We start from the raw sequence: 15,032 nt of genomic DNA, 5'->3' as shown, positions 1-15,032 counted from the left end.
TGAGCTGGCCCCTCTGTGACCTCATAGCACCGCTCCTACTTGAGTCTTCGTCATGGGTGACACCTCCAGGTCTTCGGCCAGTTACGGTTTTAGTAAAGTTAACAGATGAGTCCAAGTCACCAAAGACGAGGCCGCCAGCCAAGGTTTTCGACAAACAGCCAGGTGCATTCTGGGAGTTGTAGTCCTGGACAGCCTAGGTTGCTACAATTCAACTAACACACAAGAAGAACATAAATTGTAAAGGTAAACCTCGAGACTGGAGTAATTTGGGAATCATTATTCTATAACTAGATATATTTAGCACGCCAGGATTTTTTTTATCGAAGTGACTGGTAAAAAGAAAACTTCCTGTCCCAGAATGCAATTTGCTGTTGATAGAAAAAAAGGTGCATAACCGGATCTATGTGGAAGGCCTCTGTTTTGTTGCAGGACGAAGCATTTTTGTGTCAGGCACATAAGTTACCACAACATAATTTTTGAAAAAATGGAAGAACTCTAGAAATAAAGGGGCGATCAGCAAGGGCTAGTGGCATAGCAAGGTACCTATCGTCCACTACGCAAGCAAAGACTAGGAGCCCCCCTCGGTTGGCCGCTAACAGCGATTCTTTGGAATGAAGCCTCCGGCTCAGGTGCCGCAACACCTGTGCGCTCATTAGAACTGATGGACGAGGCCTGAGGATGACGATGGCCCCGCCCCCTGCGAGAAGAGAAGGCAGGGCGCAGGAACCACTCACCACGGCTGGACTGGAGGGAAGGCCAGAGCGGGGTAATCTCTGAAGCAGGACGGTGGTGTTGAACCATGGCTCTTTACAAGGTGAAGGTGGAGACGGGCTCTTTCCTGTTAGCCGGGACCTTTAACAGCATCTCCATCACCCTGGTGGGCCTGCAGGAGGTGGGGGCCAAGAGCAAACTGGACAAATTCGGCAGGGACTTTCTTCCCGGAGCGGTGAGTAGCGGCTTGGGTGTGAGCTTGGGGGTGAGGCGAGGGGGTTGTGAGGTATGTTGGAGATTTAAAGAGAATGTATTTCGTTGCAGCCGCCCTTGCAGAGCGGGCCTAAATGTAGCCACTGTGCACCATAGCAGGTGGCGCGCGAACTGCGTGGTGGTGGCTCTTGGATATGATGCTTTTGTGTTCAGAATTCCAGATGTCCATCTGCCTCTCTCAGCCCCGTCACCGTGTCTCTCCTTTCTCATTCAGTGGTTTTGACGTTCTTGGGGACTGTACATAAATGGTGTGACGGGTTCAGCAGCACCAGGGCACAGACCTTTGAGAACCCCTTCTGCAGCAAAGTTATGGATTTCTACCTGAAAAAGGGAGATGGGGCTTATTTTGAATGTTTGCAGCAGCGTCAATACACGCTTGCAGGTCGCTGGCGCTTCCATGGACCGATTCTTCACTCCTTGTGACTTGCTTGTCTCAACAGTTCCTGCTGAATTCAGTGCTTTATTTTAATGAACTTTTTTTAAAGTGCATGGCACAAACGTTTTTCTTAGGAGCCCGCCTTCGAAGCTGCCCAGTGCCGAATGCAATCTCTGTCTAGAATCTTCTTCAGGTCCTTCATCTACCACCCTCCCCTCCTCTTTATTACCCTCTTGCATGTGGCTTTTTGCCCCCGCCTTTCCCTTTGTCGCTCTTTCCTCCCTTTCTGCCACTTCTTTCCTCCTCTTGTCTGTGTCGCTCGTGCTCTGGTTCAAATTCTAATGATTTGAAATATACCCAAGGGCTTGAAGCGAGTGGTGCCCACCACCTGTCACTGGTGGCATGAGTCAATCACTACCTGTTTCACCCACCACCAGTTCTGCCTTTTTCTCTCTCCCTAGAGGGCCAACGTTACTCCGGTGCACAGGTAACCATGGGTGGTGAACGTCAGCTACGGAGCGCTGCAAAAATCCGGACTATAGAAAAACACACACTTTTCAAACTTAAAACAAAAAAATAATTGGCATGTGTAGCAGTCGACCTACTGGTCTCGGAGTCCTTTGAGAACGGTATTGCTTCAGATGAAAACTGGCGCCCAGAGAGTCATCCCTGGAATAGTTTTTGTGAGTTAAAGCCCTTGAGACTGATCCTCTGATGCACAGGAAACCATTGCAGCCTCCCAGCGGTCGAGATGTGGTCCGGTTTCTTCATATTACAGACTTCTAGTCTATTGCAAAAAACATCTGGAGATAGTGCAGCCTGGCATCTGGGCTAACCGTATTTCGAGATATAGTGTATTAGAACATTGGAATGTTGTGATCTCCACTGAAAACAATGGAGTGATCCAGGCTTATAATGGCTGGTATACGCCGGAGCTCCAACATACTAATGTTTCTCTATTCACTGCTCTGGCTGTGAACAAAGGCTTCAGGGAACCTGAGGGGATTCCAAACCCCTCACGCTCCCATAAGGCTTTGTGTTTTTTTTTGTTACAACAACATTCTACCCTCTAGTGGCAGAATGTTCCAATAGCCTTATAGCCCTTCGTAGCTGGGCTATACTGGCTATTAAAGGCCTTTAGCACTGGAGAGGGCCTTTAATAGCCGGTATAAACCACTCGAAGGGCAGACATCGGCCAATGTGTAGTTCAATAAACCTGTTGCGCTTCTCAATGGTTTAAAGATCTCTAAGTAAATATTTAGCAGAATTAAAGATTCCTGTGCAGATGGTGTATTTTTGTTCATTCAGTGCATAGGTCACCAGTAAGTTCTTCATCTGGTCTTGACAAAACGTCCTTGCTTTTTTCCATGAGGACTATAAAAGCAGCAGACACGTGTTTCACCTCTACAGTGTATACTATGGGGATGCTTAGGGGTAGTGCTGGGGAGCTGTAGAAGGTACATTGGTTTGTCATTGTGGGAAAGAGGATGGTGCAAGCTCTGCGATCCTCTTGTCCTCTCCAGTCTGTCAACCTTTGGTTAAAGTTTGCAACTGTTGGACTTGTCATTTCTGCAGGGTCCCGTCCTAAACTGCTTGCCTTCACCACTCCTATTTTTGCTGGGTTTTCTTTTGGTCTTTTCTGTGCACTTGACCATTGCTAAAGTGCTTGTGCTCTCTCCTTTAAATATAACATTGGGTTACAACTGGTTAGCAGATTTAATTTACTTGCACATCCCTAGTAAAGTGGTATACCATATACACACACAGCCTATAAACATTTTACTAGTTGGTCTACTGCATTTATTCTTCTACCTACTTAAGTAGCCCTTTAAACCATGTCTCAGGCCTGCCATTGCAGCCGGTCAGCCGTTTTAAACTGCCAATTTGACTTAGAAATATATCCCCCTTATCAAGTCTAAAACTCCATTTTATTGCATAGGTCATATTTAAGGTAGGCCCAAACAGTCAATAGAGCAGGCTGCATTGCAATTAAAAAGTTGGACATGTACTTTTACGTTTTATGTCTTCTCTCAAATTTGATTTTAACTACTGTGAGGCCGACCTCTCCCACAAGATAACATTGGTTACCCTCCTTACATTTAATACGTGCTAGCTTTTTATTGGGAATAGGTAGGACAGTTTTACTTTGTGTCTGAGGAATTGTAATGTAAAGTTGTTTTAAGTCACAATTCTAAAAATGCCACTTTGAGAAGGTTGCCATTTTATTGTCCAAACCATTTGGTGGCTGGTGTAGTTGGCCTTTTTGTATTTCTCCTAACAGCATCACAGTAGACTGTCTGGGTGTTGGCAGGATGAGCCATCTCTTCCTCGATTTAGGGCAGAACTTTCACCTATTTTACTTGCACTTCAAAGGATCGTGCTCGGCTCACACACAGATTTCACACTATCCTGTTGTGTCCCTTGACCGATTGGACTAGTGCAGGGATGCAGCAAATTCCACACCCCTCTTTAGGGGGAAAGTCTAGATGCTGCTTCCACTTCAAAGTGGGCACCAGGCATAAATATGGGACTTTCAGCCCCACACTTCAGATCACTTCTGGACCTGTTGATGACTCCGGATTGCACTGCTGCCCTGCTACAAGGACTGGCCTGCAGCTCTGCTGCAAGATGGAATTCTCTGCTGCCAGATGGATTTCTCTGCTGCTTGAGGAAGAATTGGACCACCACCACCAGAGTGACAACAGGGGATAGTTGGCTGGCTTCCCGATCAGTGCACCAAGGACAGAGGGCTCCAACCATCTTGAGCCCTGCACCTGTACTCTGCTTGCTGTGAGTCCTTCCGCTCCCCAAGTAGTGCCTCCCCAGTTTGGAATGGAAGTGGGAATAAACGTGCTCTGCCATCCCAGCTGTGGTGCTAATCAGAACTGACACAATCCGATGCACAACCTTGCATCATGGTCCTTGCAGCTTCTCATTGGAACAAACTCAACTTGACCTGGACCTCTCCGCTCCTCATCGGATCAGACCCAGCGCAACAAAACTTTACACAGGACCCCACATCACACCTCAAAATTGCCACTGCATGGTGTAAAGCCCCACATCAAGGGCATAAGGTACAATTCTTATCAGGCCTAATCTGATCCCTCTATACGCCCTGTGCTGCGTTGCTGCACTTGTGACTGTCTTGGTATGGCGTGAGCAGATAACTCCAGTTCGTGCTTTGTGCTTTTTAGCATTGATTTTCCTTAACTCTTTAAAATGTAATCTCTCTGGTTCTACTGATTGGGCTTTTGTCATTTTGGTGTCAAGTTATTTATTAACATGTAATCAATTTTTCAAATTTGGTTTGAAATTTTTCTTATGTGGTGTTTTCACTTTATTACTGTTTGTGTGCTGTATACATCCGTTGTCCATTGCCTGTAAGCCTGACTGTTTTTGGGCAATCTACCAGTGGGGTAGGCCCACATTAATTTAGTGTCTTTAACCACATCGATACTAATGACGAGCTCAGCTAGTCATGAGGCACAGTGGAGCTGTGCTTATGACGAGCTGAGCTCGTCATGTATAATGGATATGAAGACCCTTCAGCACAGCAGGGGAATTGCTGTAGCATCGATATGGTTAACTTGTTGCGTGCATTCGTCCGACGTCACAGTGGGCATGTGCGGAGGACGGCTGGGGGCCGTCCGAAACACACCCACTCATTAATTCCCCAGCACCGCAGCAGAATTTGCGCTGGGGTCAAGGGGTTAATGGTTCATCCTGATGAGGATTGTGGCTGTTGATTGACGAAGGTTCACAGCTCCCTCAGTCAACAACCAGATTTCTCAGTGACCTTTTCAAGGAGGTTCAGAGCTGCACAGCACTTGAAATTGATTAAACTGGTGTTCATTTTAGACCCTAATTTTACTTGTATTTTTGTGGTTGGAATCTTGGCAAAGGTGGTCTTGATATCCATGTATGCAGACTGTCACTTTGTACGTTAAGCAACCAGCTGAAAACCTTTATTCCCCCCCTCTTCAGAATTCATCAGATTTGAGGGGCTTTCAGGCATATTCATCAACTGGCAAGAATCAATGATTTTTCAACCAATTGAGACAATCGTGGAATTTCCCTTGGAATTCCCCATACGGTGGGCTAGTGGACCAATAAAATATCCAGAGATCTGGTTGAGCTGAGATGGGGACGAACAGAGGAGATCTAACTATGGTCGCCTGTTTGACTGATTGGCGAGCAGAGTGACGCTAGGGACGAGCCTCCCACTTTCTATGGCAGGGTGAGGAAGCAATGGTAACGATGGTCATTCAGCTTAAATTCATATATTTATCAATCTCACCCCCCCCCCCTGCTTTCGTCTGACTTCAATAAAACCTGGTGACATTGGCCTGGACTGGGAGACAGCCATGGCTTGCATGGGAATTTCTTACTTTTCCATTCATGCAGGGTGAACTTGGTGCTCAAAGCATGGATCTCTATTATAACTGCGCACAGGTGCCATTTGTACACTACTGGCTTCACCCCACGAGGATCCTGGCCCATACCGAGCCTGCACAAGACAATCTACGCCCTGCCTGCTGCACATTGTACTATACCAGCCCCTGCGTAGACCTAGTCAGGCACCTGCTTCGATTGGTTGTGCTGTCTGCGGTACAAAAGGGGGTGGTGATGGACGGAGCATCTGAATCAAACACTCCCACCCAGTCAAAAGATCTGGTTTTAATCCATCACTGTTCTTATGCCCACTCTGCCACCCTAGTTCAGACATGGCTATATGCAAATCAGTCTGACCCTGTGCCTCATGGGAACAGTCCAGCCCGAACTGCCAAGCCATGTCTTCCCTGGACCGGAAACAAGCTTCCGAGGACCGGTTTCTGGCATTACAGCCGTCTTCAGCCCGTGAAACCCTTACTCACTTTGCCACTGGATTCAAGCAAGCTGGGCTGAAGACGGCTGGAATGCCAGAAACCAGTCCTCGGAAGCTTGTTTCCGGTCCAGGGAAGACATGGCTTGGCAGTTCGGACTGGACTGTTCCCATGAGGCACAGGGTCAGACTGATTTGCATATAGCCGTGTCTGAACTGCGGTGGCAGAGTGGGCTAAAGAACGGTGATGGATTAAACCCAGATCTTTTGACTGGGTGTGAGTGTTTGAATCGATAAAATGCATAAAAATTAAAGTGGCAGTAATTATCTAATATTTACTGCCACTTTAATTGAATTTTTATCTTTTTTATCTTTGTTTATTTGTGACCATATGAAATGTGGTGGTGGTTTTGATTGTTATATACTATGCATTGTTACACAATTTTAATGGAACTAATTCTTATTAATTATTTAAATTAATGTTTCTTAGATACAAATTTAAATTGTGTTTGTTCATTCTCTCGTATATGACTGTTTCAGTAATCATAAATTGCCTAGGAGTTTACTTCATTCATAAAGATGCTGTGTGTCATCAAGATCAGTTTTGTCATACTGGGAGTTGATGCCTGCTCACTCCTTCCCTAAAGATATTTGGTCCCCCCCTGGAGTCATACCTTCGACTGCGAGATGCCAGAGTAGATGTGTCCAATTCCTGTGATCACATTTCGGTAAATATGTCCCTGCCCCATACTTGTGGTGCCCACTGCGAGGCTGAGTTTGGTTGGTAATCGATTGGCTCCCTTTTGAGGTAATTGTGGCAGCCACCACAACAGGTGCTTTGTGTTGATCCAACTTTGGGAGAAACACTTCCCTTCCCCTTGACCTTTTCCTCCTTGTTCTCTGTTGCATCTGGACTGCGTTACAATGCATGGTATTGCTTCACTGATCCTCTTGTGAGCTTGATGTTGCACTTGGTTGCCAATATGTGCTACTGAATCAGACTAGACCTAGGTAAATGTTTTGAATTGAATCTCCATTCCCTCGCTGCTTTACTATGTATTGGTGATGCACTGTTATAAATCAAATTCGAATTAAAAAAAGATTCAGTTCAACATAATTTATCTGTAGTAAAAGTATTTATAGTCCAAGAAGCAGAGTTCCTGGCAACGTTTGCGCATGGATGAGCACAGTTGGGCTTGCTTATGGCGCGCTGGCAGCATGTCTGCTGTGCGTGTCTGCATCAGCCTAAAATAGGTGTCTCTTGTTGAAGGTATAGAAAATAAACATTTTCACTAAAAAATACATGAGAAGCTGGCCTGGTATGATGTCCACTAATGTAGGTGGGCACCTTACACCAGACCAGACTACCCTTATGGTGATTTAGGAGGTATCAGACATTCTTCGCTAACTATCTAAGTGGTAGTTGTGGAGAGCAGCCTTCAGGCTTAGTCTTGAAGGAGTGTAAAGCAGCATGTTTTGCCACAATGGAATGTTGTATAGATTAAAAGGAAAGAACCACACAGTATCTATAAATATGTATTTATTATGGAACACTCTCTAGTATATTACAGAATCTCCTAGATTGAGTCACAAAGCACACAATACTTTAGCAAAGAAATCCCAATTAATAGTACTAATACACAGTGGGCCCGGGGTGGGGGGGGTGGGGGGGGGGAACCATATACTAAGAGGTATAAGAACCATGACTCTAGTCCAGACCATGTAGAGCAGACATAGAATTGCAGGGGACCTACAGAACCACTCAAGGTAAGTAGACTGGAACCCCACGGAGAGCGTGTGCAGAGTGAGAACATGACTGCATGCTCTGTACAAGTCTATATGTAAGTCGCAGTTGGAATTTTAAAGATTGGGGACCCTTCCCAGTGGACCCTAAAGGAGCACCGTGGAAGACAGAAGGTTGGAGAGCAGCCACCCTCCACCCCCCATGGATACTGTGGTAGCAAAGTTACCTATCCCAGGGAAGCCGGGTACCTAGGTGTGAAGAAGCGTCGGAAACTGCAGTCAAACCCAATGGAGGACTTCAGAAAAGTGCTACTGCTGGAAGAGGAGAAAGTGTCCAGAGGAATCCAAATGTGAGTTCTTAAAGAGGAGTACCAGAGTGACCAGGAGCCCTAGAAGACGATTGTCCTCCGATGTTGTGGTCTTTAGGAAAGGTGATGGTGACCTTAACTCTGTAGCTGCGAGGACCAAGAAATGCTGAGGACCACTAGGACCCGCATACGAGCTGTCCCACAAAGGATGTAGAGTGCGGAGGGATTGGTGCGCAGCGGGAGCACCAACAAGCATTGGCAAAAGCAATCCATGCAGGAAGTCCAGAAGGTGCCAGCAAGGTCCAGGAGACTCACCACAAGCAGGGGAGTCAGGGCAGGCCCAGAGCAATCTGGGGAGCTCAAGGTGACCCTCCATTGGATCCATGGGCCAAAGGCACAGGAGTCTTGAGAGGAAATCAAGCAGCTCACCCAAAGATGCAGGCCATGTTGCACACGATGCAGTGTGCTGACCATTCTGGTCACTGGAGGTGCTCGAGGTTGGAGCTACTTGGAGCCCAAAGATCTTCTTGTAAAAATGTCAAAAAGCCTTTGCAACTGCAAAGGGGACGCAGTACCCAGGGGTTCAGTTATTGCAGCCCCCACAAGAACTACTGGCCTCAAACTTGGTAAGAGGATAGAGCCGGCCTTGTGAGCTAAGAAAAACCACCACCTGTGTTACAGAGCCCACGGAGTCTGGAGGAGCTCAGGATCTGGAGACTGGTTGTCTTTGTTGCGGTGCCTGTGAATGCAGGAGAGTGACTCCTTCACTCCAAGGGAGATTACTGAAGTTGTCCTTGATGCTTCACAGGCCTTGGAAGGTTCCTGTATGATGCACAGACTATGCAGCAGACTGGAAGTGAGACTAAGTCTGGTCCAAATGAAATCCCGCAAAGTCCAGAGCGCCCAGACTGTAGTACTGCAGTGTTTTCAGTTCTGAATCTTATCCCATGAGGAATCTAGGGTCCTACACCCAGGTAATACCTTAAGGAAAGGTTTGGGAAGATTCAGGGGGCCCTCCCAGGGGAGGGAGTGGACAGGGGGACGTTACTCCCATGTCCTTTGTCCAGTTTTGTGCCAGAGTGGTAACCAATTGCTCCCAGGACTAGTTTGAACTGGATTATGCACAGGGATACCAAATGTGCCCCTCATGCAGACTTTCAGGTCCTGGCAAGTGTACCCACCCTGCCCTAATACACTAAATCCTGTCCTGGAGGTGGTCACACCTCCCTGTGACAGGATGCCTTTTCTGCCTTCCCCCTGCTTGAGCTTGGCTCAGCAGGAGGGCAGAAATGTCTCTTGTTGGCAGCAACCATTTTGTGCTGTCTGGGACTGGAAAACTGGGACCGTGAACACTGAGATCCTAACGGAGGGCTCTTCCAGGGGGTATGATTCCAACATGTTTGATAGCAAACATGATAGGGCTCATTGCTGCAGTTTTAGAGATGGTCATTGTGTGATTACACGTTACCCCTCCATATAGTATATGGCGGCTTCACTGACAACCCGGAAGAATGGACTCTGTAGGCTGCAGGGGTGTACTGCTCATGCAGGGGCACCCTCTCACTTAGAACCAAGCACCCTGACCTCAGAATTGTAAAGGCCAGCTATGGGAGTGGCTTATAGGCTTTAGGTGCAGTGACCCTTAGATATAGTAAACCTATCTCTTTAGTAAGTGGTGCATGCACCAGCTTACACAGGCTGTAATGGCATGCCTGTAGTTCCATTTGAATGGTCTCATGGGTGGCACAAGGCATGCTTTAGCCCATGGGAGACCTTTGGGGTACCTATGCCCTGGGTGTATGCGCACAATATACTAGGGACTGACAAGTGTACCCCAATATCCAATTTGGGATGTACCTAGGTACTGAACACAACAGTTTAGGGAGAAAGCAGATAGACTGGGGTCCTTATTAGCTGTATCCCAGTGAAAACGCAGCTTAACATGAGGGAAAAAGCGGGGTTAGCCATGAAGAAGGATCCTACCTTCCTACAATGCATTTGAAAAGAAACTCATTCTCAATAGAACTGATTACATGAGAAAAACATTCAAGTAAAATCTGAACTTCATGGTGTGGCAAATGTATTCTAAACTGACCTCTCCTTGTAAAAGCAGAGACCATGGTTTTATTTTTATAATATCAAAATAAGCTTCATTCGATTATCACAAGGATATCATAAAAGCATACATTACATTAATCAATTTATAATAAAATCCAGATAAAAAAATGCCAAAGGAAAAACGTAACTTCACAGGGGACAGAGGAGTTGACATTATCCATAAACAATATTAAAGTTCAAAAGACAATCACTAAATATACAAATTCATATATCACGTGATAAACGAGTTCCTAAATTTTAGCAGCAATTTCAAAAACTTCTCCATAATAAGTATCACGTCCCTGTTCTCCAGTTGTTGTAAACGGTCAAAAGCATCTTTACAAGACCGCAGACCCCAGGTCTTCAATAGAGGTTTCAATAAAAGTTTTCTAGGTACTAGATAGTATTTACAGAAAAGTATAGAATGAATATTGGATTGGGATGCAATGTCGTCACAAGGGCAAGGGGGCAGGTTTCGGGACCAGTCGTTACAGGAGGGAAAAGTAATTAACCGACAAAAGGAGCCCAGTCTGAATCTAGAGAGGAGCATTCTTGAGAAACAAGTAATGTCAGTAGCGAGATATAATTGTAGTCCCTGGATCATAGTAATCCTTTGAAAAGCCAAAATAGTTTTATTGTCCTTTTGAGTAGTCAATCTTTTGGCTTCTAAATGATCCATTAAGAGCTTTCTCAGAGCTTTCCTGGAAATTTGCTCCAAACTTAATGGGTCGGTAAACTCTGGACGACCAATTTCAAAACAAAACTTTTTGACGAAAGACATCCATTTTATGTGTTTAGCCCCCTCCAATTTTTGGCAATCAGCAATTACTTCTCGGTTAAAAGTCGTCTCTGTAGTAGTCCAAATCTTATGCCATAGGAGAATGGGCTCAGACTTATATCAGAAATGAACGGTAGCCCCAACTCTATGTGGATCAAATAAGTGGACGTTGACTTCGGCATCCCTAGGAGGTACCTTAGGAACTGATTTTCATCCTTCTGGATGGATGTTATGTCGATCCCCCAGAGACCAGCTCCATAGATTGCAGTTGATACACACTTTGCTTTATAGATGGTAATAAGCTGCTTGACTGGTCTCCCCCCCTATTTTGCTAGCTAAGTCTCGAGTGCGCCAATCGCTCTAATAAAAGCAAGCTTCCTGGCTTTTACAGCAGACTGCCAGGTCACCTTTCTATGGAAGCAAATACCCAAGTATGGAAATTGTTCTACAGTATCTATCTTTTTACCTTCAATAAATATCGAACATGGGATTTTCTTGATTCCCTTGTTACAAGCCAAGCAAAAGGTCTTACCAATATTTACTTTCAAACCCTTTTCTTGCATAAAGAGTGAATTTAGTGACAGCCCTTTGCAGCCCCAACATTGTTTGAGACAGTATGGCCGCATTGTCTGCGTACAACAGGATTGGGACAGCATGACCCTCCACCTTAGGGTAGTCACATTCAGAACTCCGCATATAGTCACCAACAGCATTTATGTAAAGTGAGAAAAGCAGGGGGGCTAGGATACACCCCTGCCTCACACCTCTAGCAATGGTGAATCTTGGGGAGCATTCCCCTCTCTGACCATACCGCACCCTAGCCCCCGCATCTCTATACAAAGCAATAATAAAATTAAGAATAGATAAATTCAATCCCAGGTGCTCAAGGACACTCCTTAGCTGGTTATGGTCGACCCAGTCGAACGCTGAGCTCAAATCTATAAATGTGACAAAAAGATTTCCATTTTTAGCCTCAACATATTTCGAAATTAAAAAATATAAATTCAAACTCTGTTCGACTGTGCCCCTACCAGTTCGGAAGCCATATTGGAGTCTAGAAAGAACATCTGCCTCCTCTGTCCAGTTGTGAATGCGTTTTAAAATGATGCGTCCCGCAACCTTCATTAAGGCGTCGAGCAAGGAGATAGGACGGTAACGTCCTATCTCCTTTTTTATATATAGGTACCACAATGGCCTCTGACCAAGTTCGAATTTGACCATATAAATTTGCACAATTCATGACAGATGTTAATAGCGGGGCCCAAAAATCTATTTCGGCCTTGAAGACATCCACTGGGATGGCATCTGGGCCGGGGGCCTTACCAGGTGGGCTCTCCCTAATGGCAAGAATAACCTCATCACAGGAAAAGACGATATTAGGGATACCCTCTCATACGATATTAGGGATACCCTCTCAATAATATATTGAGTATGGAAATGCGCAAAAACAATAACGCGACTCAGACACTCACTTGTACATCCACAAAGTCACTAAAATAACCACCCAAAGTTAAAACACCACTTGTACTTTCACACACACACGCTCAGACACAACCAGAGACAAACCCATAGAGGTATTCACAGAATCACTCACTTTCTCACACTCCTAGGCTATGTCAGATGCCCACTGACACATTCACACTCACACTAAGAAATCCACTCATACACCCACTAACGGAGTCACACAGGTACTTATACATCCAGTGTGAAACATTTTAAGGTTAAAGCATTGAAACATTTTTAGATGAATCTTAGAAGTTCACTGAACAAAAAAACAAAGGCTACAAGGTAGTTATAGTTGGACTCCTGTTTCAATCATACAAAACCAGTGAATTCGGCATTTATAGTTACCGCAGTGAACTAAGGTGAGCCCGCAAGGCACTGCTTATGACCTCCCATTTTACATCACTCATGACCTGGTCAGTGACGTCACTGACATCACAAACTCATGCACTGAGTCAGTGCCACTTTTTGAGAAAATAAGATATTTATAAATAAAATTAGCAACGTTTTGGGCAGTATTGTGGCTGAGAAGAACCATTGACTTCATTTTGAGTATTTGACAGCTACACATAAGACTGGATGCGGAGTTTGACTTTGATGAGAAACACGCTGTTCCCTTGGTCTGTGAAGTAAACTCCCATAATTTCTGTAGATTCCATACATGCCAAAATGCAGTTTGTTGAAGCTAGAGCCCATGTTATGGTCTCTGAGAAATGCAGAAACCGTTTTATTAACATTTTTGTCAGACTGTGGATCGAATTGACTAGACCACTTCCATTTCTTCTTTTAGCATATGTTGAAGTACACGAAGACCGTGTGAGGGAAAAGTGTAACTATGCAAAGGTATCCTTCACTAGGATTTTCTGTCCTACCTGTCACTGCCACTACAGTGCGAAATCATGAGGTCAGGGGGTTTGCAATCTTAGTGCATTTAACTAAAGGCAGAAATTGATGCCACTTCAACGATCTCTGGTCATTCCAAGTAACGTCTGCATTAGCCAAGCATATGTCCTGTCTATACCACTCTTTCGAACACTCTCTAGCCCAAAACACATGGCTGTGGCCCACAATTCACACTCTTCACATTTTAAAGTGCAGTAGCAGATAGGAGAAGGCTGGAGCGAAGTGAGACCGTTTAGAAAGTGAAAGCAAGTTAAATTGGATGTGTGCTACTGGTTAAAAACCTAGTTGATGGGATGCTGTGGCTGTGCAGGTGAATAAAATTAGGTAGTGTCTTCAATGAATCCGTAACTAGATCTGATTGCCTCTGGTAAAAATAAAAAGGCTTAATTCTTTACTGTTAACCACACTTGCTGCTGCTCATTTTGTAACTAGTATGGTCCCTCTAGAATGTGATGTGAACTACATGTTCTAGTGGGGTACAAGGAAGCTCTTCTAAATGTATTCAGGGAATGGTGTTAAAGAGTCTTATGTTTTTAGAAATTAGAGCTGTTTATCACACAACGGTCTGTCTAATTTACTGATGAGGGTATGCGAATACAATTTATGGTAGTTTTAAAGTCATAAAATTAGTATTCTAAATGGGTTTTTGGACTCCCATGTTTATTTTTTTGTGAATTTGTCACGGCGATCGCGAATATACACCTATACCGTACCATATTGGGCTTCTTTATAGAAGTGTATGGAAGAGTTGACACATGCTAACCATTCAGAAGTGGCGTTACAAACCAAAAATTGAAAGATGTTTATTTGTTGCCTTCTGTACTATCGGAGTGCAAAGTTAAAATGGTTGCCATTAATGATTGCTTTGAATGAGTGGTGTGCCATTTTTATGCTTGGTTTTCATATTTCTTGAGCGTATTAGATCGATCTAATCAAAGCAAAAAAAAATAATTTCACCAACACACTATTTTCAGGTGTGTGAATTACATTGCCTTTTGAAAAAAAGAATATGTAATGTTGATAAAAGGGAGTATGAAATGTATAGAAATGTTTTTAAACTTCATCCAATTCATTAGTGGGAGTGTGGTTTTCAATATATATGAATAGGTGAGTAAGAATCATTGTCACAGACTATGTAACTGTTTGTTTGAGGTGTACACTAGGTGTGTGAGAAATTAGTTCACAATGACTTGTTTTACTGTGTGCTCGAATTGCTTGTAAAAACTGTTTGCTATGGGTTAAACTTGTACTTAACAATTTATTAGAAGATCTGCCAGGGTTTACATATCTAAACATGTTGTGGTGCTCGCAAAGAATGTTTTGCTTTGAACTTTGGGATATCTAGTCCGATTTATTTTCATTTTAAGAGAACAAGTTTCAGAATTGGAAGGGACATGCACCGTAGGTGTACATAATGCATGAACATGAGAAACTTGATGGGTAAGGTGCAAAAATTACCTGGATGCTGCAGTGATACGGAGATATTCTAGCCCATCAATTGTTAGATACCCTGAAGTA

The 15,032-nt window shown here is 44.4% G+C and overlaps 1 protein-coding gene across 1 annotated transcript in view; it reads left to right on the top strand.

Annotated features, from left to right (window-relative positions):
• The first annotated feature begins 528 nt into the window (after positions 1-528).
• Positions 529-15,032, top strand: part of LOC147678109 (hydroperoxide isomerase ALOXE3-like) — a 117,642-nt gene continuing 103,138 nt past the window's right edge. Inside the window, exon 1 of the mRNA XM_086945969.1 lies at positions 529-946. Within this exon, the coding sequence (XP_086802095.1) occupies positions 800-946 (147 nt within the window). The 5' untranslated portion in view covers positions 529-799. The remainder of the gene's footprint in view (positions 947-15,032) is intronic.

This window comes from Lissotriton vulgaris, chromosome 12 (assembly GCF_964263255.1).
Source record: "Lissotriton vulgaris chromosome 12, aLisVul1.2, whole genome shotgun sequence".
Taxonomy (NCBI): Eukaryota; Metazoa; Chordata; class Amphibia; order Caudata; family Salamandridae; genus Lissotriton; species Lissotriton vulgaris.
The sequence above is the reverse complement of the archived record's forward strand: the minus strand, read 5'-3'. Positions and strand labels throughout refer to the sequence as shown.